The following is a 27839-nucleotide window of genomic DNA, read 5'->3' as shown; positions in this document are numbered from 1 at the left end:
TTTACATCAAAAGTTGTTCAACACTAATAAAGTATGTGTTTTCAACAATTACATTTGTTGCATCATTATTTTGGACATCGATAACTCAGTGGTATAGAATCAAACTTTGTAACCTCAACTGACGAACAACGATGTAGTTAGAGTGTCACTCAAAATAGTCTGCATGTCAACAGAAGCAGAGATAATAGGCTGTTAATGTGGTTGTGTCCTCTGTAACATTCTTTACCCTAATTGCTTCTGAAGATGTAACAGATATCCAATTTGTTGTTCAGTCAGGTAGCCACTAGTTACAGGGAGACCCCACCTCAAAATGACCATGGCTGTTGATTGGGCAATAAAATGAATAGAGGTCAAGACTAATATAATCTTTTCTGTATTGTATTGTCTTGACTTCAATACAGATTGAACCAAGCACAACAAAATATCAGGCAAAGGCAATGAAGTATTTTATTGTTTATACACTTTATCTCTCTATTGTACATTGTGTAGAACATTGTATAGAACATAACAAAGAAAGTGTTTATCAAAGATTACAAACCCAGTAACTACAGAATCACAATTATATACTGCAAAAAATTTAATGGTTTTTACATCTCAGCACTAATTGCATAAATTCAAAGTGCTTATCACTGAAAATATCAATCCACTATGTCTACATAGTGGAGATAATGTTGCACTTAATTATTATGCATATCATTTCATGTATTTATCCTGTAATAAGCCTGGTATTAAGCTCCCCTATCCCTACCCAATTATCATAAAGTTTAATAAAATGACAAACAAAAGCTATTTCTCTAATAAGCCCACCCCCAACACTTTGAGTAAGAAGTGATGCATTTGCTATCCGAGATTATTACAGCATAAATACAGTAACTGATGCACCAGTATATGGAAACATTTACTGTACAAAAGGTTCTCTTACAGCTATCTGTTTAATAAAGTTATAATCACACGCCAACAGTATAAAAATAATGTAAAATAAAAAAAATATAACAACTACAGCTACAAAAACAACACCGGTTATTAGGTCAGAAAGATTTAGCCCCTACTGGGTTATTGGGTCAGAAGGAAATAGTCCCTACTAGGTTAATCGGTAAGAAGCAATTACCCCCACTGGGTAAGAAAGATTTAGCCTCAACTGGGTTAGTGGGTCAGAGGGAATTAGCCCCTAAAGGATTATTGGGTTAGAAATTAGCCACTACAGGGCAAGTAATTCACATGGAAGTACCTTCAGTGGACAAGTGGATCAGAAAGAATTGGCCTCTATGGGATTATTGGTCAGAAAGAATTGGCCTCTATGGGATTATTGGTCAGAAAGAATTGGCCTCTATGGGATTATTGGTCAGAAAGTGGGTGAGTAAAAATTTTCTCATCTTTGGTAAGGAGGTCAGAAAAATTAGTGAAAGGAATAATTGAAATAAAAATTATATGTCATTTTGTGTACTATAAGTTGGAGCTACAAAAATATCAATGAAATAATCAGAGTGAAACCACACATTGGTGACTATACCGATAATTAAACAGGAGAAAACAACAACTTTCAACTACAAAATAATAATAGCAAATTAATATCTTCTTGAGTAATATTGTATATAATTCTATCATAGAGTGTTTGTACAATAGAAAGCTGATGCTTAAATTATCCCACTAGGAAATTCAAAACTTGCTCTTACCATCTCAGAACCTACATTTATAAGCTTATACACTGTAAATAGACTTTGTTGTTGTATGTATTGAACATCTTATGAGTGCCTCTGATCCAAAGACCAGTTGTAATTCTATCACATTCAAGTGCATTAAGATGTTTGTTCTATGTTATATAAAGATAATTTATTTTGCCCATCTAAACGGGGACCAGGAGCGATTAAGGCATCTAACTGTTTAAATCCGGCCCTCCACATCTGGGTCACAGGTTTGAGGCCTACAAGGGGCAGTCTCCAGGTACTAACCACAGATTGATGGTTTTTCTGTAGGAACTCTTGTTTTCCTCCACCACACAAACCTAGAACTTCCTTAAATGACCCTGGCTGCCGATAGGATGTAAGGTAACAATAAACAAATTCTTGAATACCAAAAACAGAGACTTGCTAACAGTGTATATTCTGGTATATATTAATTACCCCTGGGTTGAGATTTGTTAATGATAAATTTAAAATACAGTTATACAGATACATGAAATGATAACACCCATGAAAATTAACATATTTGTAAACATCAACAAAGGAATGGCACAAGAATTATTGCCTGTCTTCAAACACTCTAGTTCTCAAATAAGTTTAACAGAAATCTTTCATCACAATTTAACATAAAAAGGACAAAAACACTAATTACAATTTTTTTCTTGTTACAGATTTGTCTCCCTTGTCAGATATGTCCATGAACATCTCACCTTATAACAAATAATGCCTACAATAATCTATTCATATAATGTAGGTAATTTTCATGCATTGCATCTGTATATAAATGTTGTTTCATTATAACCTTACACATTGCCTTTATGTAGATAAAGATCATATCATCCAATTGTATACAAATATGATAACAAAACAATGGGCTGGATTGAAAAATAAAATCTCGGTACACAATATCTGAGCAATAACTTCAAATGCTATTGTACATTTTTTTCAGGAATCAAGATAAAAATAACTTTTACTTAACCTACATATAAATAGTAAATATGATTGAAATATGATCGTTATTACAACAGGTAAACAGGCAAATCAATTGCAAAGAAAAAATCACAGATCAGACAGTGGGACAATTTTCCCTTGGTGATCTAGATACTTTGTTCCAGCAAAAGTCGCTGGATAATCAGATGGTGGGACAATTTTGGCCCTACAGGGTTAAAGTTATCATTGTCATTGGTTAGCTGGCTACTCAAACAGAAAACCTTTGAGCAAGTTAAAAAAAAGTCAACCAGAAACATTTGGTAATATGGACTATGTGGAAGATTTTCCTTCGAGCCGACAAAGGTGTTGGAGGTAGAAGTTGCCAAACAAGTAGAATATACAACATAAAAAAATCATCTGAAGAACAGAAATAATTAGAGTCAGAGAGAAGACAAAACAGAAACAATAAGTGATGATAAGTTGATATGTTATTTAGAGTAGAAATATCTCGTAACAAGCTGTTTTTCACAAATATTAATCCAGTGAAGCTTTTTCCCAAAACATTTCTATTCTTCAAGTATTATCCATAATAATGTATAAAAATCAATCATATGTTAAGCAAGTCTTCAGTAAAAAGAAATTCCAGTTAAGGAATTCATTTTGATAATGTCCACTTTATGTGGATACTAATCTTTGATTTCATTAAAAAATATATATATATTGTTTATGTAGTAGATCTCACAAGAGTCGACTCAAATTATTAAATCAACATAAACATGTTGTCATACCTGAAGAATCAACATCCAGAACTTTTCAGTTTAATCATGATCCAAATGTAAAGATGAACTAGATTAGAAATATAGACACAAGTTTATAGTCTAGTAGTCTAAATACTACTAGATTCTAGGACTTCAACATGTAAATACCGCAGCTTTGCTTGGGTTAGGTATTTAACATAAGGTTGGTGAATGTTTGATCTTTCATATGATCAAATAAATACAGATTAAATGTGAAGATTCATTTACTCAGTTCAAACATGATAATAATTTTTAATCTTTTTCAAAATGAAAATTTTACAGATTGAAAAAATGACAAATGGAAATAAGAAACAATGTACAGACTGTTCTTCATTGGCATCTAAAAAAACATGAAAGTTTCAATTTCATAAAGATGCTTTCAGTTAATAATAACTCAATTATACAAAATTGATTACACAACTGTAAAGAAAAAATACAACATGCAGTGACAAATTTCTAAATATATCTCTCTACCTTATTTCATACTCATTTGAAAGTCAGATAATTATGAAGTAAGAAACAAATATTATGCTCAGGGAATCAGTCTTCACACCCACCACATCACAATTGGGCTATTTACAAATGATTGCTCAAGCCTAGAAAAAACAAATTGTTGCATCATTATAATAATGATTTGAGATTCCTATATCAAATTATTATCAGTAGTTAATGTGTTTTACATCCACTATTACAACCTTTCAGCCTTTTAGTCGACGAATAAAGGTAATCAGGCCTTTTTATTTTAGCTGTAAACTGTCTTCATTCCCTGGGGAGCGTACAGCCTTCACTGTAATTTGGCACACTCAGTAGGTAACCTACACACCATGTCCAGCTCTGATCAATCACATACTCTAGATATTCAGTCAAGCAAAGTCCAAGGATACAATATGGTGTCTGTGCCTGAAGTCACACTAGTCACCCTTTCATCATCAGCCCAATGTCCTACCACCAGACCACCCTTCATCTCAATTCCTTCAAGTATTATGCATGTTACACTTCCACTTTTCTAGATACTGACTGAACAATTCATCTTCAACAAATTCTGAAATGTGTCACTGAAACATGAAATCTATAGAGTGCATTCTGTTAAACAATTCTTGTTGAATCACTCATGCATTATCCATGTATCACTCAGAATTTCCGACAACACGGACTGCTCATCCTTCCAAGAGGGACATACAGATGGCAGAACCGTACCTCTATGTCTCACAAATCACTCAATATCACTTTCATTTACTGACACTTTTACATTTTCAAAACACATTGTGTGATTTGATAGGTAAGGATAACCCACACAGATGTACTGCAATTTGCATAACAAAATTTCTTGTGTTTATTGACAGACAATATGAAGTCAGACATTTTGAAATAAATAGAGGTAAGATTACTTAAATTCACCAAGATTGGTCGATTGGTTAAGGGTTTCTTGTCTACACTTAAAATGTGACGGCTTGTTCTCATCTAACAGACTAGTCAGTGATAATGTATCACACTAATTGAGCGATTATAAAGAAGATCATTACTTTTTATTAATTGTCTTTTGAATGTACTTGTCTGCCTGTCAGAGAAAACAGAAAAACTGAGCCAATGTCAGTTACAAGGCGGGCAGGTTGTTCAGTGGGGTGTTGTACTTGAGCTTGAATACCAAAAGTATGCTTGGAGATTAACAAAATATATAAGTAAAACAAATCAATTACAACAAGCTTTAGTGTCATTTGATACTTATCTTCATATGTCGACTAGATTTGCCTCTTAGGTCAAAGTTTCATCCGAACAAATTTCATCAAATAAAATACAGGAATGAAAATATCATTAAAATTTGTCATGACTTGAACTAAGAGGCAAAACGAGTTGACAAGTATCCAACTTACCGGTGACACTTGAGCTTTTCTGCAATCGAATCTTGCTATCTATTCTAAGAGAAAATACACTCTGGTATATGATTCCCTGATCACAAGGAATATTATCAGGTAAATAATTACAAATGGAACTTGTCTCATACAACAATCTTTCTACTAACAATACAAAATAAGAAATGGATTCAAAATATCACAATTTTTTTACTATCTACTTTTAAAATGCCTACATGACCTTACCAAGTAAAGGTATTTCTTTATCAAGTTGTGTTATGTAACTCTCAGAACAAACAGTATATATACTCTGTACTGATGTCTTACAACTCCCTGACTAATTTTATGTACAGGTACTTAATGCTATAAATACAGTAAATACAGCTGCACACACTTATACCAAGGTTTCCTAGCACCATTCCATGATCATATAATCCCAGCATCCTTTGCAAGTTGGTAGAAGACACTGCTTGTATCCTTAAGGAGATTGTCAGGAGAATCAAACTCACAGATTTCACCTTTGTCCAGTACCATGATTCTAAAATACCAAATGAAATAAAGAAAGAATGCTTCAAAACTTCTACAGCACATGTCCATCTCACGCTGAAGACTCTATATTTATCTTAAAATAAGCCCAGGGGGCCAAGATACGACCTCTGACGTATAAAGGGGAGGTGGGCTTATTACAATGATATAACAGTTGCTGGCACTTTCACTAAAATTGAATTAATTTGGGGGTTGGGAAAGTAGGGCATGGGAATGGGCTTAATGCAGGACAAAAAGGGTGTGTGTAATGATAAAGTTTAAAAACTGGACCTTAAGATTTTATGGTTGGAACAGTAGTATATTCCTTATAAACACAGTCAATAATTACATAAATACATAATCTTGTACTATAAAAAGACATGAAATCTTGGTTATAATCAAACACAGATCCTATGTCATTTCTCAATCCCTCAAACATATTTTACCGAACAACAACACAAGTAAACTGTAAACGTTTTCCTGACCCAGTATCAAGAACGAAACACTGTACGGATGTATTTTTAGAATGAGTGGTAAACCAATGAACTGATGAGTTAAGAGGGGAGAGCCTAAATACCAGGTAGATTTACATGAAAGTGGTGGAGATTGAGTATCAGATTAAAACATACCTGTTATAATCCATGATAGTGTTGAGACGGTGAGCTATGGTTAGGACTGTGCTGTCCTTGAACTCTGTGCGAATAGTCTGCTGTATAAGGTCATCTGTTTCCATGTCAACAGCAGCAGTGGCTTCATCCAGCACCAGGATCTTTGTTTTACGTAAGAGACTGCGAGCCAGACACACCAACTGTCTCTGTCCAACACTGTGTCATGGCCAATGTATAAGACACAACCATTTACCACATCGTTTATATATATTTTGAACATGTTCTACTGTGTGTTTGATTTCCTTAAATTTTGTATTAATAAGACATTAGCAAGTGTTAAATGAAAATTGCTAGAATTTTTAAAAGACATTTAAGGAGTGTGAAAGCATGTATGTGTTTTTGTAGACTGAGTTACAAACATTTAACCAACCTGACTTTATTCTGTTGCAAACTTGATGCCCATCTATTTTAACAAACATGTGACATTAGAGCATGAATTACAACATAATTGGTTCACAGACTTTAGTAGAACTACAACAATAGTAACCTGAGTGTCCTTCATAAACTGGTTATTTACACATAAATGTATAAATATACTGTTGTATTTGGCAAATTATCTCACTACTAACCTTAAGTTTTGTCCCCCTTCTCCACAGTCATATTCAAGGCCTGTTGGCAATGATTGGACAAAGGTTTTCAGATGTGCATGTTCCAGGGCATTCCAGAGGTCACTATCCATATAATTATCTAAGGGGTCAAGGTTCATCCTCAGTGACCCAGAGAATAACACAGGTTCCTGTGATGAATTGACAGAAAGAAATATTTGATGTACATATCAATTGGAAAATGTTTGAGACACAAGTAAGTATTCCTTGCTTCTTCATTTACTGAAATGGAGCATAACTTGAAGACTAATCATGTCCAAGGCCACATAAATAATATTTTCTGTTTCTGTTTACCCTACCTACACATATTTTTTGTGCTTACCAGGTACCCTAAATGGAGCACTGGTAAGGTCAAGACCTTTTTTTCTATTTACCGGTAAGTCATATGAAATTGTTTGCGAATTTTTTTTTCTATACCTACCCTGAATTTTCAAAACATGCTAAAGGAAACACATATATTTTTTATGTGGCCCAATATGGAATCATGGCAGCTGGAATATCAGTCTCTACTATTCGAAAGAGTGGCATATAAAAAGAAATATGTAATGATTAATATCATACCAATCATAACAGCTATTGGTACTTCATTACAACTTGACGTGAATGTTTTTAATGTAGATATTATAGCAAAGGATCTGTCATCATCAGAAAATTACTGAATAAGTTGATGTTTGATAATACGATTTGGTATGATCTGCAAATTAAGTGTACAAAACTCCATGCACAAGTAGTTACATTCTGGTGGCATATTTTTTGTCTGTTTCCACGGTAACATAATAACATCCACATAATTTCTTTACACGCTTGTCGATCATTCAAGTATCGAATGTTTGAATTACTCGGTTTTTTTTCTTCTAAATTTGATTGATCAATCTTAATACAATTATTCATTAGAAAGTGCATCTAATGCAAAGACAAACAAAAGTGTAATAGGAAGATGGATGAGGTGGATGTCATGATGCCCCTGGTCAATTCATGGCAGAGGTATACCACAGCTAAAGTAAGCAATTGATGACTTTAAACATCTGGAAGCATCAGTACCCAACAGTCATACACCTAAGTGCAAAAGGTTTAAAATATGTCAGACTCTGTAACCAGTAACTCACCTGGGGTAAGATTGTCAGTCTAGATCGACAATCATGGAGCCCCATACGATTTAGGTTTTCTCCATCAATTATGATGCTTCCGTTGGCAGGTTCAATCAGGCGGAACAATGCTAATGTGAGGGAAGACTTCCCCGCCCCTGTCCTTCCAACAATACCTACCTATTAGCAATGATATGATGTCTATAATGTACCTTTTATCATATTTACAGATAGTATAAACATGAAAACAAAACAACCAAAAACTGTCTTAATTGCTTTTAATCTATTGTCTCTATGACAGCTTGTTTCTATGTATGTTATCATAGACAGATATATTTGATTCAATGTATCTGATGTAAGAAAAACATTCATTCTTCTGTGTCCATCTTAGTTTTGTTTGTTAATCTTAAAAGCAACACTGTTTCATCAGTGAAAGGCTGTTTCTCAAAGCATTTTAAGTATAATTTTGGCTTTTAAGGTTTGATTTAAATTGACTTAGAGATCAAAACTTCATTACATAGATACCTACCTTTTCACCAGGTTGGATTACCACATCAATATTCTTGAGGACGAGATCAAGCCCTTGCCTATAGCGGGTGGAATATTTGTGAAACTTGACCTCACCTTTTGCTGGCCATAACAAAGATGGACGATGACTCTTGTACACCAACTTATCCTAAAGAATATGAAGACATCTGCTCATAAAAAACTTATTCCTTAGTAGGTTATATAGATTGGTTTGTATCAAGGGAAATTAGAAAGGTATTAGAGATAGTGCCAAGGCTGAAGTTTTTGTCTTTTGGTTAGATCCAGGTGTCCTATACTCTTCTGCTGGATACCCGAAGGCATCAGATATATATAGATATAGGAATAATTATGATGGAGAGTACATCATCATTAGAGATATCTCTCTTGCTGTAGATGTCACAATATTGTCAGTGAAATAGTATCATTGCTAGAAAAGTTACACCCACAATTTTTATACTTGAGGAAGCCCCAAACAGGGAAAAACTTGACGAGTGTGATAAATTGAAGGGAAACTAGAGGTACAATCAGACATGGGATGAACAGACTGAGGTTAATGTAGCCATCTCTCAGGAAGCATGAAATCTCAGACTAGTAATTAATTATGCAGTGGTTATTCTGTAGCATGCCTAATGTGTTTGTGAATTTTTCATAATAGGAAGTAATATCTAGTAATTTTAGCAAGTTGATAACAGTAAATCATGAATACAGTAAACGCTGTTTATTGTGATGTGTGCTAGGTTGATTTTAAGGTTGACACTCCAATATACACTGTCTGTGCTTTTGATAAAGTATCACTTTCAATGGCTCATTATCTGAGATCAAGCACATCTAAATGATCCCTTAAAATATAGATGGTGATGGTTGGAAATCTCCAAAACAAGTAAACTTTATTCAACTAAACTTTGGCAAAAGACCCAAAAAGATTTTTCTATGGACACAAAAAACAACTGCATTAATGAATGTACACAATTTTATTTGGGGGGGGGTACTAAATACCTAGTGTTGTAATGATAACAGTTACCTCGTGTTGTAGCTCTGAGTACTCTTTTACTCTTTCTACAGAAACCACTTTTGTCTCAAGTTCACTTGACATTCGCACCATCCAATTAAGATTCTCTGTGATCTGTGAATTCAATTTTAAAATGATTACACAATACCAATAGGTGATGAAACACATTTCAAATCAAGAATCTTGGGAGCAAACTTACATCGTACTTGCGGAAATTAACCATTTTGACAAACAATAAGACAAAGAATGGTCTAAGGAAAAGGATATTCTTTGCTTCCAATATTTTGAGCAACTTATCCTTTTACATAAAAGATGTCAAAAACCTCTTTTTCATCAGAAATTCTACATTATAAAACATGACACTGTATCACCCTCTTACTGACCTGTAATGCGTATGTGATTGACAGGCCAACAATGGACCCTGTAATGCCACTGCCGTCTCGACTTATCACTGACAGCAGTGAAGCTGCCACAATGATCAAATTTCCCAGGAACTCTAATCGGAAACCAAGCCATCTGCAATTAAATACAGCATCTTATCTATAAACAAGAGGCCCATGGGCCTTAACGGTCATCTGACAAAAAGCAAGCCAAACCTAGAAAGTGGGTTGAGGTCATTCATTTGAACAAACTTGGTAGCCTCTCCTCCAAGCATCTTACAGGCCCAATATCAGCACTCATGGACTTTTGCTTGTTGAGAAGAAGTCGTTTGTATATTTTAACATATTTGACCCCTGTGACCTTGAAAGTGGGTTGAGGTCATTAATTTGAATAAACTTGGTAGCCTTTCCTCCCAGCATGCTACAGACCCAATATCGGCACTCATAGACTTTTGCTTATTGAGATGAAGTCCTTTGTATATTTTAACATATTTGACCCCTGTGACCTTGAAAGTGGGCCAAGGTCATTCATTTGTACAAACTTTGTAGGGCTCCATGCCAGCATGCTATGGGCCAAGTATTAGCCCCCTAGGCCTTCTAGTATTTGAGAAGAAGTTATTTAAAGATTTTGACATATTTGACCCCTGTGACCTTGAAAGTTGTTCAAGGTCATTCATTTTTGATAGCCCTTCATCCTAGCATGCCACAGGCACAATATCAGCAATCTGAGCCTTTTGGTTATTGAGAAGAAGTTGTTTAAAGATTTTAACATATTTGACCCCTGTGACCTTTAAAGTGGGTCAAGGTCATTCATTTGAACAAACTTGGTAGTCCTTCATCCCAGCATGTCACAGGCCCAATATCTACACTCTGAGCCTTTTGGTTAATGAGAAGAAGTTGTTTAAAGATTTTAACATATTTTACCCCTGTGACCTTTAAAGTGGGTCAAGGTCATTCATTTGAACAAACTTGGTAGAGATTCATGCCAGTATCCTCTGTGCCAAGTATTAGCCCCCTAGACCTTCTAGTATTTGAGAAGAAGTCGTTTGAATGAAAAGTTTACGGACGGCGCACGGCGCACGGCGGACGACGACGGACGAAGCATGATGACTATAGGTCATCGGACCCTTCGGGTCAGATGACCTAATAAAATTCTGCACTTACAATGTACATTATCAACATTAAATATACATCAGAAATAAGCTCCAGAGAGTTTTTCAAACATCACTACAGATCAAACAGAAATTTGTGAGAGAGGGGGTGGTTAATAAGTTTCTTGTTAGTAGTTATTTTTTACCCTGTTTTGAAGCCAGTAAAGGATGTTTCCCCTTGACAAAATGTGTCATTTTTCCAACAATGAACTAAATTCAACAGTATTTTTTAAATCTTTCAGGAAATCATACTATATTTTCCAAATTCATGAAAGCACAGATTCCATGGAGGAAAAACACTGATAAATAATTACCGATAATGAGATATCCAACTGACTTGTTATACAGTAATGAGGGGGAACTTTCTCCACTTTATCACTTCCCCCTACTTTTGCCCCGTCTTTCTTTAATTTTATTTATTTTACAACCATTTCTAAACAAATAAACAGTAACAATTTTACACGTTTGCCTATAGGGTAAAAATAAATGCAGGGATAAAGTTTTACTAAAATAATTGTTCTTTTTTATATACTTTCAGGTAAAGTGTACATGAAGTGAAAATGAACATTTCATGTCAGAACTAAAATAAATCTTGGAGATTATTTCCCCATACAATATTACAAATACAAATATAGATATATCATACCCCAGCCTCAAAGACACCTTCCTTAACTTAATAATATTCCTTCGTCTTAAGATCTTTTAATGTGACAATTAACATTACTGAAAAGAATTTGAAGAAAAAATTCCAATAATGCTTTCCTATGGGCAATCTTGATTTTAGAACTTCCTTAATATAAGGACAGTTTGTGAAACTGGCCCTGGATACATACAGTACACATTATGAAATCAAGTCAATGTCTGAATCATAGTCATTTTCTTTATTGTTTACCTGTTTGATGAAAAACTTGCAAAAGAGTACTTTTGGTTGAGGTCCACCCGCATTTCAGACTCTGCAATAAACTTGTGCTGGACATTGTATGCACGGATAACACTAACTCCTGATAGTGTTTCACTGAAGTGATTATAGATAGGTGAACGGGTCTTTGACTCGACTCTCTTCAGCTGGCGGGAGGTTGGAATATAAAATCTCTGCAGATAGAAGAAATTCATCGTCTACACCAAGCTAAGATCTGTTAACATTTATAGCTATTTTTAAATGAATTTGGTCTGGAAAGTACATTTTCGTCCAGAGAGGATATTTGATTAATAAATCATAAAGAAAGTACAGGATCAAATATGTAAGATTCATATCTATTATGTACCTGTACAAGGAAGCAAACAAATCCTACTGGCAGGATGATGATGATAAAGAAAGGTATATGTATAAGACCACTTACCTGTACAAGGAAGTAAACAAATCCCACAGGGACAATGATGATCATAAAGAAAGGTGTACTGTAGGATATGACAACCAGTGATCCAATCACCACAAACAGGCAGTCTAGGAACATCTGGAATGTCAGGGGGAGTTCTCGGTCGATGATGTCCATGTCCTGGGAGAAGCGGTTGATGATTCGACCAACAGGTGTCGTGTCAAAGAAGGACATCGGTGACCGCAGGATGCCATGGAGCATCTGACTATGAAGCATTCTAGAAGCCCTCACAGCCCTGACTACTACAATCACTGAGAATGCTGTGACGAAAACAGCTGAAAAGAATTCACTTTTGATAAATGTATGTGTACTTGAATAAATGGTCACAGGTTATGGTCACTTCCATTTAAAAATAGAAAATATTACACATCATTCTGAAAGTTGAAGTGATATAAATACACACTTAAGTATCTGAACATATCAAGTACCAATTAAGGTTCATAAATACAAATTCAGAATACAGGCAGCAGTTTCTAAGGACTGCAAAACTTCATTTGGACAGTCGTACATATGAAACTGAACATATGTATCAATTTTCACAATTAGAAAGTAAAGAAAGAAAGTAGCAGTATGTAAAACTAAAGCCTACATTACACCTGTATACTGCTGCTAACAGACCACAATGTGAGCATCAGTGTAGGAAGGCTTTTCTATAGCTAGTAACAAGTATCAGACAGATCTGAAACTCCTATCAAATTGAAAACTTGCAACTGAATACTGTTAAAAGTGTGTTCACCTCATTTTGTTTCATTCTGATAAATAAAAAGCCAAAATGAAGATTTAAGATTATTCATGCAGACTGTTAGTGTTAATTAGAAGTATCAAAAGAATTTGGGAATTTTACCTTCAAAACAAATTCCAACAGGTCATGATTCACTAGTAAACATAGTGTTAAGGCATAAAATTTCAACCTGAATAGTTTTGACATTAAATTGGCTTTTTTAGACTTTCATGAAATTCAGAGATAAACTTTAGATACAGAAGTTTGGACAGTTCAAACTAATGTGTAATTAAAAATCACATGTAAAGACGAATACATCTTGCTTTCCACTCACCTTGTCCTGCCCCAAGTCCTCCATAGATTCCCAGATAATAGCTGTTCTTATCCATATAGACCGAGCTGTCTGGTGGTCCAATGGTACGGTTATTGAGGGTAGCATCACCAGTCCACTTACTAAGCCACATGTTGCCAAGAACGGACAGAGCTTGATAGCTAGCACTTACAAGCACAATCAGGATGGAATACAGAATTCCTAAAGATCGGGCATAGGCAAAAAACACAGCAAGTTTCACCTAAAAAGACCCAGATGAGAGATGTATGAAAAAGGATAAGAAATGGCTACATTGTTTCCAAATCAGAGATTAATTTTTAAACATTCTATTACACTCTCCAAATATATGTATAAAGTGTATTTATAAGGAATGTCTCATTGTATCTTATATATATCAATAAATATGTGCATTTTCTTTACATTTTCAATATATGTACAAGGTTTCTGTCAATTTTTTAAGTTGCATATAAGTCAATACATTCTTTCAGAACATTTTCTTTGGTTTGGTTATGTCAATAGAATAGAAGTTCTTATAACACAACCAGTAGAAGATTTCAGTGTGACATTTACCTTTATCTGACCAATATTTAATACATTCTTAGCCTGGCTGTATTTAGTACAATTGTACAAAATGTATCCGGTCAATACATACACTGCCTGTCTCTGACTTTTCTTCCTCTATCAACTTATCCTCCATCTTCTTCTCCACTGCTGCTTCTTTAGACAACGCTCTCTCGAGTCCTTTTTTCTTCGCGCCATCAACTTGAGACATGCCCCTCTCCAGTCCTTTAGACTTCCTTCTCCTTAGTGTCTTGTCCTCTGTGCCACTCTCAGACTCTGATGCCCTAAAAGGTCAAGGTTAACATTAAAACGGAGGAACCTATTCAACACTACATGGTAGCTACTATCTCAGTGTGAGGAAAGAGAGACTTTAGAATGATTACAAGCTGCTGTTCATTCCTTGACTTCAGAAACCTGACTTCCCTTTATCAGATTGTTAATTCAATAAGATACTGCCGTTACCTATAAATGATTACTTGCACAGTGCACATATAAGAATGCACATGCTATCATTCAATTTCAACTTGTCCAAAATAGATGCTTTTATTATCATGTAATGTGTAAAATTGATATCAAAATAATTAATGATAAATATTAAATTAAATATTAATAATATAGTGATTAAATATTAATGATATTAAAATTAATATTTTTAGACATTCATTTTATAGCTTATTTAACAGCCAAATAAAATTTAAATCTGAAACATGTAAAAAAATGTTGAAGAATTTGTATCTGACATAGGGCCACCAGTATTGATGAAATAAACCTTTATGTAAAGAAACAGCATTCTAAACATGGATGAGCTAGTATTTTGAAGGAGTTGAGCTTGAAAGAGGCAGAGAGCTTGATAAAACACTTCTTCTATCCTGAATCTTTCATTAATGCTTTACTGTAAGCTGTACTCAAATACCTTAATAATTCACCACCATCATCTGAATTGATTGAAGTGAGTCGCTGCAGAATCTTTGCTTTGGTCTCCACAACTAAAAACAATAAGAACATTAATGTATCTTTTTTTATTTCCAATGCAATGAATTATACAAAGTTTGCCAAATAAATCATCCTTGGAGTAAACCTGTTTGAGTTGACTTGCACTTTCATTATTGATTGTACAGCGCTTCATCTTAGAACAATTTAAATATATATCTCATTTGATAAAAAGATTCACCGAAGTATCCTCTCTGCTTTGAAGTAAGTAAGAACTTTTGTTAAGCTGTTTCACTTACCTTCAGGATCCTCTTCCTGATCAGAATCCTCATCATTCTGAAGTAAGTAGGTTTGTAAAAACTTGGCAAATGCTCCAGCATGACTGAGTAACTCATCATAGGATCCCATCTCTGTCACTTTGCCATTATCCAGCACCACGATAGTGTCAACATGGGGAAGCCACTGGACTCCATGTGTTATTAGTATTCTTGTCTGTAATGAAGGACAGACAACTCTTATAACCTATCTATAACACCACCATGTTGTATATATATCAGACCTTCATCAGGAATAAAAAGGTACAGAACTCTTGTGTCCTATTTCAATCATCATGATGCTGTATATCTATTAGAACTTCATCTGGAATGAAGGGTAGACAACTCTTATATCCTATCTAAAACATCATAAGGTTGTATACCTATTAGAAATTCATCAGTAATAAAGGGTAGACAACTCTTGTATCCTATATCAAACATCATGATGCTGTATATCTATTAGAACTTCATCTGGAATAAAGGGTAGACAACTCTTGTAGCCTATATAAAACATCATAAGGTTGTATACCTATTAGAAATTCATCTAGAATAAAGGGTAGACAACTCTTGTATCCTATCTAAAACATCATGATACTGTATATCTATTAGCACTTCATCTGTAACAAATGCAGGACAACTCTTTGATCTATCCCTGGGTAACAATATTATATAAATCATACACACCTTGTTTTTCAGAAGTCCATTTGAACCTAGGACTCTGTCAAATATATGTTTGCCTACATGAGAGTCGACAGCACTTAGTGGGTCATCCAACAGGTAGATGTCAGAGTCAAAATACACTGCACGAGCCAAGCTGACCCTTTGTTTCTGACCTCCACTCAGATTGATACCCTGAAACAAAGAAAATCATATCTTACTAGTCTTTATTCTGAAATGCTTTGATTATGTATTCTTGCATAATTACCTCTTCTTTGTCACAAACATTATTTGTGAAAAGGTTGACTGCAAGAAATGTTTACCTGATCATTCTCCAAAATTTAACAGCTGTCTGTGTTTGTGTTTTTGTATTTAACTTTTAAAAAAAACAGATAATCATACACATTTTAGACATTTTAAGGAAACAGTGAAGTGAATTCTCTATACTTCACATATTTGCCACTTCTTTCCTTAGAAACCTAGACAGTAGAAACTGAGAATCCTTCTAACCTTTTCTCCAATTTCTGTCTGGTCTCCTCCAGGCAGCATGTCCATATCAGAGACAAGTGCACAAGCATCCACTATATCATCATAACGCCGCTGTTGTAGATTCTCACCAAACAAGATGTTGTCCTGAAGCGTCGCATTCTGGATCCAGGCTTGTTGTGGTATGTATGATAAAGAGCCCTGTGTAAAATACTTCTTTTTTTCACCACAGCTGGATCACTCACATAAATACATATTAGTCTAAAACAAATATACCAAATACTATATTTTGAAGTTAATGAAGCTAAACAAAATCAATCACAATTTTAACATTTAGGGAGTTCGGTCTCAATAAAGTTAAAAACAAAATATCCAACTTTCTGATACAATTAATTTCTATATACCAACAGTATACCAGAAAAGGACATCAATGTGAAAATTTGCTAACTTCAAATAGCTATCATTCTGAAAAGGAAAATACATGCAAAGTCTCACCACAAGATGTGACAAATCAAATTATCATATGCTACATGTTAATTCATGGTTCAGTACTGCCTTTAAGAGAAATGAATTACTGAAAAGTTTCTCAAATATAATTCCCCTTCATCACTATATTTATTTATATAAAAGATAATTTTACTGACCTTGACATTCACCTCTCCCTTCACTTTCTTCATCTCTCCCAAGATGGCTGATATAAGAGAAGATTTTCCTGACCCTACCTGTCCAACGACAGCCACTAAGCTTCCCTCTGGCACTCGTACGTTGATGCTGAACAAAGATTTTAATTCACAATATTCAACCTTTCTTAAGGTAATTTTGCAGAATAATTTCAGGTGGATACTGTTAGACATGTAACTATGTTTGATATAGCAGTTACAAAATGAGTGGTTGTGGTATATACCTCGGGTTGATTTTCTTTTACTAGACTTCAGTCATTTTTCAAAACTTACAAAAAAATCATGAGCTACATCTGTTGTGAGAATCTTGTATTATCTTGTACCAAACTTTGTATTTCAGAAGTGGTCAAGGGTTACCTTTGACCCTTAACCTTGACTGATGGTCAACAAAATCATATCAGGTTTAGAACTTGATGCTCTGGAAAGAAATATGAACTAAAGCTATCCTGATGTTCATGGCTTTGAACAAGCAAATAGTTGGCCACACCCACACAACCACAAAGTTGCTTATTTAGATCTCTCCTTTACTAAGTTGGGGGTATATTAGTTCAGTGCTAAATTAGTTTTCAAATAATGATTGATAATTTTTCCCGGATATGGAAAAATAAGACTACCAAAAATGTATCCTGTGTATTTATCATAATGATTTTGTACTGGTTCTCCTAGTATCTATGAAACATTCTATAGTAGTATGTAATTCTAGTATTAGATTTTAAAAATTTAAGGAAATAGCTCAAGGAATTATTTCAGCAGCTGTAACAACACCAAGCCAGTTACTTACTTTGACAGTGTAGTACCAACCTCTTCATCCCACAGAAATTCTCCATCCCTGATCACAACTGCATCACCTAGTTTAAGGAAAGTACAAAATCATGATTAATGGTTACAATGTACATATCAAAGAATCTTCAGTATTTACTGAAATTAAGTAAAGTGATCTGAGATATTCATCTGGCAATGAAAAATTTAAATGAGTTATGATCTTAAAATCTGTATTAGACAAATATTACAAATCTTTATCTGAAACAAAGCCCATCAACAGACTGTTATTACCAAACATTTGATGACAACTTTGAAAGTAAGGAGTCCTTTTCACAAGACAGCAAGAAGGTTAAGAGACTAGGTATTGTGACCTGCATGCCTAAAAGCTATGAGAGGCTGTTGGGAAATATATGACAATTTTTATCTCTATGATGAACACTGTATAAAATCTCATGGATGGAAGGTGTGCTAATTAAGGTCTTTCTGTAGTAATCCAGTAATAAGCTTAATTTTTTCAGGAAGACACTTTGCGGTCAACTGCATAGAGTATGCTATTCAAAGTATTAGATTTTTGTAGGCCTATTAAAAATCTGGAGGTCAAAGTTGAGGGATATAAAATGTTTAAAAAAAAAACCTTCTATGTAATTTCCAACATTTGAATATCATAAAAAAATTATTAGCTCCTACGGGAATAATTGTTTACACTTGACAAACTGCTGACCCTGGAGGGCCTTGTCACTGTACTCCAAACAGGTAACATAATGCACTAGACTAGCTTTTCTAGGAGACCACTTGTCTAATTTTGATGATAGAAACAATTTCAGGCAATTGGTACAGGTAATCAGAATATTTACAATAGTACTTTACAAAATGCTAGTTGATCGCTTGGTCCCCCCGCACCCAATATGCCTCTTTCTTCCATTTTCCAAACTGTTTTAATCAGCAGTTTTCATCAAATCTTTAAGAATGATCTAAACACTTGCATTAACCAACCTTAGAATATCTCAACGCTACTCATTTGATACATATAACTCTGAACATCAACCAGACGGTATTAAACACACCCAAACAGCATTTAATACAATTTTATAGATTTTTGTTTGTCTCCCTCAGGTAAGAGAATCCATTGTCTTTCTTGCCTTAGCATGGCACTGAACACATAGATTAAAGACACCATATTTCTATGCGAGATGATGGTGCACAAAATGGTTGTTAGAAACAAAACAAAATAAATACTGTTGTAGCGGCTTTCCCACATTAGTCCGAATCTCTGACTTGTAAGAGTGATTATTTCATGATGAACTGCATAGCACCACAGGCCATATAATCACAAGATATTTAGACATGATGTCAATTGTTTACCTTGTTAAAAGAAATACGTACGTTCAGAGGTGTTTAAAAAGAAATGCATGTACTTACGTTCAGAGGTGTTATGAGTCACACAGGTTTCATCAAGATCATCACTGTTCAGAAATTTACTTAAACGCTTCACTGAGACATTAGCCTGTAATTACAAAAATACCTACATCAGGCATAAAAAGAACAAAGTCACATAGGTCTCTTACACAGCCCAACCCTCTCATATTTTTCTTCTGATTTAAATCTATGGTCAAGGATAACCTTTGGTGACTAAAATCTCATCTGGTGTAGACCTTGGTGGGGTGATGCTATTGGTCTGAATATGAACTAAATCTAACCAGAGGTTAATAAACTATGTTATACACAAGGTTATCATTGATGCACAAACAAAGTGATTACTACATACCAGGTGCCCCATGTAAGTGAGATATACATGTATGAAAATATTGACTATCATACCATAATGGTGGATCCTTTCAACTCTTATATCCCTTAATTAAAATAATTAACCACATCTGCAATGAAAGTGTAACACTGCATGTAGATCAACAAAATTTCTAGAAACAGATTGTCATAAATGACAAATATCCAAAACTTTTAAATGATTATGTACCTCTTATGGCTAATTCTAACAGGTTCAACAAAACTTAACTAATTTTGTTCAAACTGACTGAATATTTACTGTACCTATGTATTATTTTACTAAATACTGACATCTTCTTGATAAATACTTCAATAAAACTTTAAAAACACTTAATTTTTGATCACATGACCAAGAGTGTCAATATTTTGTTACCGTGACTACTTCCGTGATGACAGCTGGAGCAATATTAACAGCAAACCTCAGAATGTTGAATAGAGAAATGGCCACAAATGCTGTCTGAGGGTCCAGAAAATGGTCCTTTGATGCATATATAAATGTTACAAAAGTTGCCAGGGACACCTGAATACAAAAATCAAAAGTATTTCATAAAAATACCATATATGTAAATGATTAGAGCACTTCAACAAATTTAGAAAATTTTATCTCTTTAAAAAAGAAGGTAAACAGCTGAAATATTTAAGAGGTAAGGAACTAAAGTCCTCGAGAACTTAAGTATAAAGGAGGTGAAACACATATGAGAAAAGGAGCTACATTACTACTTTGCAAGAAAAACATAAGTTGGAATGAAGGAGTTGAAATAAATTGGTGATAATGAGCTTCGGCCAAAAAGACCATAAGTTTATATGAAAAACATAAAACACTTATTGAATAAGGAGCTTTGGTCCAGGAGAACATAAGTTAGTATAAAGAAAGTTGAACACTTTTCATATAAGGAGCTATGGTGAAAAGGGAATGTAAGAATGAAGGAAGTTAAATACTTATGAGATAAGGAGCTTATGATGTAGGAGAACACACTGTTAAGTATGACAGAGGCAAAATACTTACGAGGTATGGAGCTATGGTCCAAGAGAACATGAAGCCACAGTTGTAAATCCCTGCTTTCCAGATCACAGCTAATTCCAGTTTCCTCACAGCAGCAATCTTCTCTTTAAATGACATCTCCCATGCATAGAGTTTCAGAATCTAAAATTGGTGAAATAAGATTTTTTCAAGAGATAGTCATTACAAACAAAGACTGCATTTTGTGCAATAGAAAAATCCTTGTGATGTAAGCTGTCACGATAAATTTTCTGCAATCCAGGAATCTGACTTACCATTTTGAAAGGTTCTATTTTATAGATATGTTGACAGCATGTATATTGGTATTGCTATCTTCTGTTAGGTTGAAGTCTTCAACAATTACTTACTGTTTGGAAATAAATATTGTGTACAATAATATAAAGGTTACTGTGTTTCTGATTACAGTTAAAGAAAGTCCACTTTTCTCTGCCAATACACTGTATATTGAAACCAGATCACTATCCTGTTCTCCACGGTTATCAAAATGTTCACCTAATTGTACATGGCATCTAGATATGCATGTTCTAGATACAACTGTTCAATAAAAATAGCATATTTCAAAACATCCAAATAGTCTCCAAGCTTTATCTAAAGCTTCAAATGACAAAAGGAAAAGCTGAACAAATTACAGAACCAGACAGTGATCACCTGTCAGTTGTGACACAAGTAACTACAATCCATTAACAAAGAACTTCAACTTATTTAAATCACAATCTCGAATGAGAATTCCTTTATTCTACCGAGAAACTTTGTGATAACCTTGACTCCCTTTTATTTCATGGAGAACCTCTATAATGACCTTGACTCATCTTTATTCTATTCAGAACTTCTGTAATGACCTTGTGATCTGTGATGACCTTGACTCACCTTTATGCCATTAAGAACCTCTGTGATGACCTTGACTCACCTTTATACCATTGAGAACCTCTGTAACGACTTTGATCCTGTCGTCCTTCAACTTCATCTGCTCTTCTTGAAGCTTTTGAAGTTTATACATGAGGTAGCCATTTGCAGGAAACATGAGTATAAGTGATCCAAAGCCAGCAAACATGGACGGACCAGTAGTCTCATATAGGAAGTAGAGTGCAACAGCCATTTGAAGTGGTGAGGACCAGATTCCCCACAGATACTGTAAGGTTGAGACTATGCGCTCTGTATCAACAGACATGAGATTCACTATTTCACCAACTGTCGATTCCTTTCTTGATGCACTGCTCATTGTTAATGCCTGAGAGGGAAGAAAAATCATAAATAGTAATATGTTTTTGTATATCTGTGTGTGATAATGTTAATCTGCAGTCTGGTAAAGGATGTTGTACCTCAAATAACATGATTTCAACTTTAGTATGTGACTTGAAGCCCTGATCCAAGCACACAAAGTTGAAAATGATGAAATTCAAAAATTTATGTCACTTGTTTAAATGAAAATCAATCTTAAATAATAACAAAATTGGTTATTCAACGTTCAAACATTATTTTTGTTGTATCGATACAAAAACATTTTATTCTTTAATGTTCATTCATATGTTAAAGGTCGTATAAGTGGTAGACCTCACCTTCTTGTAGACAGCTGATATGAGTACAGCACGAACACGCAAGCCAAGGGTAGTACTCTTGTGAAATACTTGGTGAAAGAGAAAAGACTGCATGAGGACGGTGAGGAAGAAACCTGCAGTCAGGACATACCCCTTCCAGGTTTGCTGGTAAACACCATTAGCATCAGGCACCGTAAAGTCAATCAGCAAGCTTGAAATCAAAAGGAACTCATTATCACAAAATTAAAAATGTGTCCTTAAGGGTTAACTCACAATAAACTGAATGATTAACATTCAAATATTTTCTAATACATATAGTGATTCTGTAGTAAGTAAACAAGGGAACAGTGAAATCTTTAATAAAGTGAATATCCTAATGATTCTTGAGAAAAGATTTGTCATTGTTATCCGGAAACAAAATGTCTCACTATTTGACACCATTTTCCCAAAATATCGTAACCTTCAATTCTGTGCTTCTTTCCAAAAAGAACTAAAGACAAACAGAATTTAAAGTAATACTTACCGTAAAAGAAAGGGATTAACAAAATTTAGTCCATCATAAAATAATTTGAATATATGGGCATTTAATAATTCCAATCCAAATGTTTTGAATAGCACTTTTGCCAGACTGGCTTTTCCAACCAAATCTTTAGAGGAGTCCTTTTTTGTGTCTTGGTTAATGTTAGTGCCAGACAATAATGGTGTTCTCTCTGTGAAGTTTTCATAGGAACTTGCAGGTACTTTAGTAACCCTTGATTTCCTAGCTCTAGAAAAGAAAATTAAAAAACGTAAAAGATAATATGTTATTGATGATTGAATCATAATGTTTTGTACTTGTATATACGAGGACTGATTGATCAGTTGTCAGCCTTGTATTAAAGGAGTTAAGCAGGGATGTCCTTTTTCAGTTGACTACTTAAGGCTGTGTACCACATGACCATTGTCATTAGGTCAGATTATGTCGGAGAGGTAGCACTCTAAAGTAAACAAGGCAAGTTGCTTTTGCAAAATGAACAAAATCGCTCCAAGAGCTCTGATTTAATATTTGCATAAGAAAGGTCTAGCACCTAAGGTTATCCATACTGATATGGTAACATCACTAGGGAATACCCAAGTTGAAACCCAAATTCAATTCATTTGAAATGTTCTATTACTTGTGTAGTGTTATATAACTTCAAAACATTGTAGTGTTCAGTACATCACTGCATTACTTAAACTAGTGATCTCTTATGTACATGTTTGTTGTGTACAATTTGGCTACACTATGTTTAGCTGAATTGAATACGGTATATTGTTAACATTTTGTGTATTGTGTATTTTAATCTGTTTACCATCTCGTCACACTATTTTTGACCTTAGCGTACACAGGATTATAGTACAGCCGAAAAGTTGATCCTGTACATCTTGCCAGTGCTAGTACACTCAACACTGGTCCTTTAACTGATGAAGGTGACGGTGTAGTCTGTGAAACGTCACAATCTGATCTGCTACCGATTGTGTTAAAAGAACTATTCTAATAATGCTATTACAGTATGAAAATTGTTTGCTATATTCACCCTTATTTTTATGCAAAATAGTTAAACCTGATCAACACACATTTATATCAAGTGGCAGATCAATGGAATCTCTATATGTATCAAACTTCCGCTATTTCCCAAGTGTTTTGTCAAATTAAATGTGATCAGGCCTTGTAAATGATGATATCCATAAAATATTCTAAAATGTGTCTTTTTAATTGGACCAACATTCATATAATTTCATAATCACCCAGAGAAGAACTAAAATCTTAGCATTCTCACTTGATTTTCTGTTTCGCAGACTCGCTTTGCCAGACTCTTTCAAATCTAGGCACGACTTCGTTTGACTGTTCTGAGGGATTCAAGTTAAATACATCATCTTCTGTCAGAGTCTTCCTGTATCCCATTACCATAAGCCTAAAACAAATACACATTGTTCATTTGCAAAGTACCAAATATCTCTTTTCTTGTTTTCTGTTTGCATGAAGTATGTTAAGCCATGTACAATCTTCCATATAGGATTTTATGAAACTAGTCTTAAAAGTTTTTGTTTTTCCAAGCTTTGAGAAGTTTCATAAAACCTTAAAACAAATTTAAGATACATTTCATCACATAACTCAGAAAAGTTACATTTTGAAAGGTTTTTAATTCAAAGTTATGATTTAGAGGACAGAATCAAAATGAGGCAGTCATTTTGTTGCACCAACTTCCGATTCATGACGTAAGGTCAATATCCCTATCATGACGTCACATTCAATTCTTAACTGACACATCCAATTAAAAATGCTCAGGGGTATATTACATTTGTGACATATATAAATGAAGTGGAGCACAGACTAAATTTCAGAATTAAATAACAATGAAAAAAAATTAAATTAAATAAAAACCTTTGGTGGGATAATTAACATGCTAATAACAATACTTTCATATGACACTTACTTGTCAAGCCATGTAAATGACAACCTTGATAAAAATGACCCCTGAATTTCAGGACATGTGAACTAAAACAAAAAACAAATGAATTAACAGTTTACAGATCAGGGTATGGATCCCAGAGAGATTCTGGCATTCATAATCATATGAACTTCAACAGATAATTTTTGTATTGTTAGGATAATGAATCATGTGGTGCAATGTAACACCATAAAAATAGCAATAACAGCCCTCAGAAGTCAAATACTTTATTTTGACTGCCTTACAGTGTACTATAAACTGTCAGATCTATCCAGTTCTTTTCAAAAATAGGTTTAACAAATACTCAATTCAAGGTAGCCAAGTGTTGGTCATTTTGAATTTTTAATCAGTATAAAAAAAGTTAAACTTGGCACACCTTGTGACTATGGAGAACCCATGTAAAAAACTGCAGAAAGGTCTATCAAGTTCTTATCATAGCAATCATAGGAAGTGACAGTCAAAATTGTTATTCAAATGCTGGTTAAAGATGACCAATGGTAAGTTAAGTTTTTGAAATATCAAACAAAATTGAGCACATTCTTTATCATTTCTGAACTGTAGATCTGTTGAGGTGTGATTTATATTCAGTTTATTTTGAAAATTATTTTTGCCTTCAATGCTCTTGACATTCCAGTGGCAACAACTTAATTTTTTCACTTACCACTGGTTAACTCTAACTAACCATTACACAAACAGAGCCTGTTGGCCATTTTATTTTTTTGGTAATCTCATAATTCATTGGGCATAACTATAGACCAGAAAGAACCTACATATAAAGTTTCAGACATAAAAATCATAGACTTTTTAAGAAATAGCCATAACAAGAGCTGATTAGGAACATAACATGAATGTTAAGTTAAGTTCATTCTTGCTTTACATCCTATTAACATCCAAAGTCATTTAAGGACATGCCAGGTATGAGCATTGGAGGGAAGATGAGGTTCCAGGAGAAAATTCACTTATCTGCAGCCAGTACCTGGTGACTGCCCTATAAAGGTTTCAAACCCACAACCAAGAGGTGTAGGGTTAGCAATAAAGTTGCCGGTCGTGTTAACCACTCGACCACCAATGCCAGATGATGGACCACCAAAAAAGGGTTGACTTGAACAAACCATCATCTGATAATGATGGGTTAAGAATATTAACAAATGTTAAATGATTACTTTGTGATAAATGTATATAGTAAAACGGTCTTTTTGCTTCATTGTCACCTTGTGACAGACACTCACCTTGTCAGTGTTGGGTAATTCCTCTGCTATACAGTGAACCAACACCTCTATAAGAACTAGCCCAGTGGAAACCATGAAAATGATAAATCCAGTTTGATGGTCTTCATAGGCCTAAGATACAGAAAAACATTTTTTTTTTTACTTGAAATAATCAGTGTTTTCACCTGAGATATCAAAGTAATGAGTACTCCAATAACCAAAAACTGTTAGAATTAATTCTATGATCTAATCAAGTCTCCCATTTCTGAGAGTCACATTCCTTACCAGACTTCAAAAATCTCTGGTTCTATTTGCGCATGTAACATATTTTTTTACATTTGGTTGGAATTTGAATTGCTTTAAAGAAAAATAACCTTTCAAAGAAAAAGTGCTAATTAAAGCTGTATCAAAACCAATGGAAAGTGAACAATGAGTTTATATCAAAGTGTAATTTCAATTGTTGTTTCGACTTAGTGACCTATATCTTGCTGTATGCTGAATTTCTTACTTTTCTGACCCATCCAGTAATCAAATTACACTCCACTATGACTACAAAATAATATGTCGTACTGAGTACCATGTAATAACAGTGGGTGACAGCAGTTTATTCATATTTCTAACTTGCCTTTTGAATGATTGTGGAATAAAAAGGAATGATAAAGGTCACAGCGACCAGAACCCAGTATATAAACAGCACTCCTGAGGTGACCAGTCCTTTCCATCTCTCCAGGCACATTAGTACAAACACTACACACTGCAACGCAAAATATATAACAGTAGAAGTTTAATAAGTAAAAGTACATCTAATTCATAACACAAATGGATAATTGTATACTCCAATTATAATCCATATTCACAACAGTAAAGCACATCTATCAGGTGTTTGATGTAGAGTAGAATTCTATGGCTAATTTACACTATATGTACTCAAAAGTTGTATGCAATACTAATAGCAGGTAAGCATCCGTTTCTAGGCTACCATAGTAAAATTACTTGATACTTAAAGACTGATCAGGATTTTAGCATGTATTGTTTAGTATTAAACTTATTCAAATTTCCCTCTAAGATATTGTAAAGTTTACTTTATCATTCAAATTGCCCCAGTTTGAAAAAAAGTTTGAAGCAAAAAGAAAAATATTTGGTTTCTTTTGTTTACTTTTTCAAGGTATCTGATATCCATTTTTTGCTTTTTTATCCCATCTTAAAATAGAGTTAACAATGAGCCTCTTCAAAATACCAACCTTTACAGTAGGTAGGTACACATGGTACCTATATACTCACAAGGGTAGCTAGGTGTATTATAGGTCCCAATATACCAACCTTTACAGTAGGTAGGTACACATTGTACTTTATACTCATAAGGGTAGCTAGGTGTATTATAGGTCCCAATATACCAACCTTTACAGTAGGTAGGTACCTATATACTCACAAGGGTAGCTAGGTGTATGATAGGTCCCAATATATCAAACTTTACAGTAGGTAGGTACACATTGTACCTATATACTCACTAAGGTAGCTAGGTGTATGATAGGTCCCAATATATCAAACTTTACAGTAGGTAGGTACACATGGTACCTATATACTCACAAGGGTAGCTAGGTGTATTATAGGTCCCAATATATCAACCTTTACAGTAGGTAGGTACACATTGTACCTATATACTCACAAGGGTAGCTAGGTGTATTATAGGTCCCAATATACCAACCTTTACAGTAGGTAGGTACACATGGTACCTATATACTCACAAGGGTAGCTAGGTGTATTATAGGTCCCAATATATCAAACTTTACAGTAGGT

At 34.3% G+C, this 27839-nt stretch overlaps 1 protein-coding gene across 1 annotated transcript in view; it reads right to left on the bottom strand.

Annotated features, from left to right (window-relative positions):
• Positions 1–3740: 3740 nt before the first annotated feature.
• The window catches only part of LOC132548503 (multidrug resistance-associated protein 1-like), a 30301-nt gene continuing 6202 nt past the window's right edge, over positions 3741–27839 (bottom strand). Inside the window, exons 4-31 of the mRNA XM_060212368.1 lie at positions 26668–26796; positions 26064–26174; positions 24820–24881; positions 24163–24297; positions 22887–23129; positions 22385–22574; positions 21736–22056; positions 20814–20951; positions 20181–20327; positions 19445–19529; positions 18045–18111; positions 17228–17354; positions 16608–16784; positions 16125–16292; positions 15426–15618; positions 15110–15182; positions 14430–14480; positions 14288–14366; positions 13639–13876; positions 12548–12858; positions 12100–12299; positions 10060–10192; positions 9683–9790; positions 8669–8809; positions 8161–8319; positions 7019–7185; positions 6411–6605; positions 3741–5794 (exon numbers count right to left, since the gene is read on the bottom strand). Coding sequence (XP_060068351.1) covers positions 5683–5794; positions 6411–6605; positions 7019–7185; positions 8161–8319; positions 8669–8809; positions 9683–9790; positions 10060–10192; positions 12100–12299; positions 12548–12858; positions 13639–13876; positions 14288–14366; positions 14430–14480; positions 15110–15182; positions 15426–15618; positions 16125–16292; positions 16608–16784; positions 17228–17354; positions 18045–18111; positions 19445–19529; positions 20181–20327; positions 20814–20951; positions 21736–22056; positions 22385–22574; positions 22887–23129; positions 24163–24297; positions 24820–24881; positions 26064–26174; positions 26668–26796 — 4260 coding nt within the window. The 3' untranslated portion in view covers positions 3741–5682. The remainder of the gene's footprint in view (positions 5795–6410; positions 6606–7018; positions 7186–8160; positions 8320–8668; positions 8810–9682; positions 9791–10059; positions 10193–12099; positions 12300–12547; positions 12859–13638; positions 13877–14287; positions 14367–14429; positions 14481–15109; positions 15183–15425; positions 15619–16124; positions 16293–16607; positions 16785–17227; positions 17355–18044; positions 18112–19444; positions 19530–20180; positions 20328–20813; positions 20952–21735; positions 22057–22384; positions 22575–22886; positions 23130–24162; positions 24298–24819; positions 24882–26063; positions 26175–26667; positions 26797–27839) is intronic.

The sequence above is a fragment of the Ylistrum balloti genome, unplaced genomic scaffold (assembly GCF_031769215.1).
Source record: "Ylistrum balloti isolate Yb309-2 unplaced genomic scaffold, AGI_CSIRO_Ybal_v1 Utg370016, whole genome shotgun sequence".
Classification (NCBI taxonomy): Eukaryota; Metazoa; Mollusca; class Bivalvia; order Pectinida; family Pectinidae; genus Ylistrum; species Ylistrum balloti.
The sequence above is the reverse complement of the archived record's forward strand: the minus strand, read 5'-3'. Positions and strand labels throughout refer to the sequence as shown.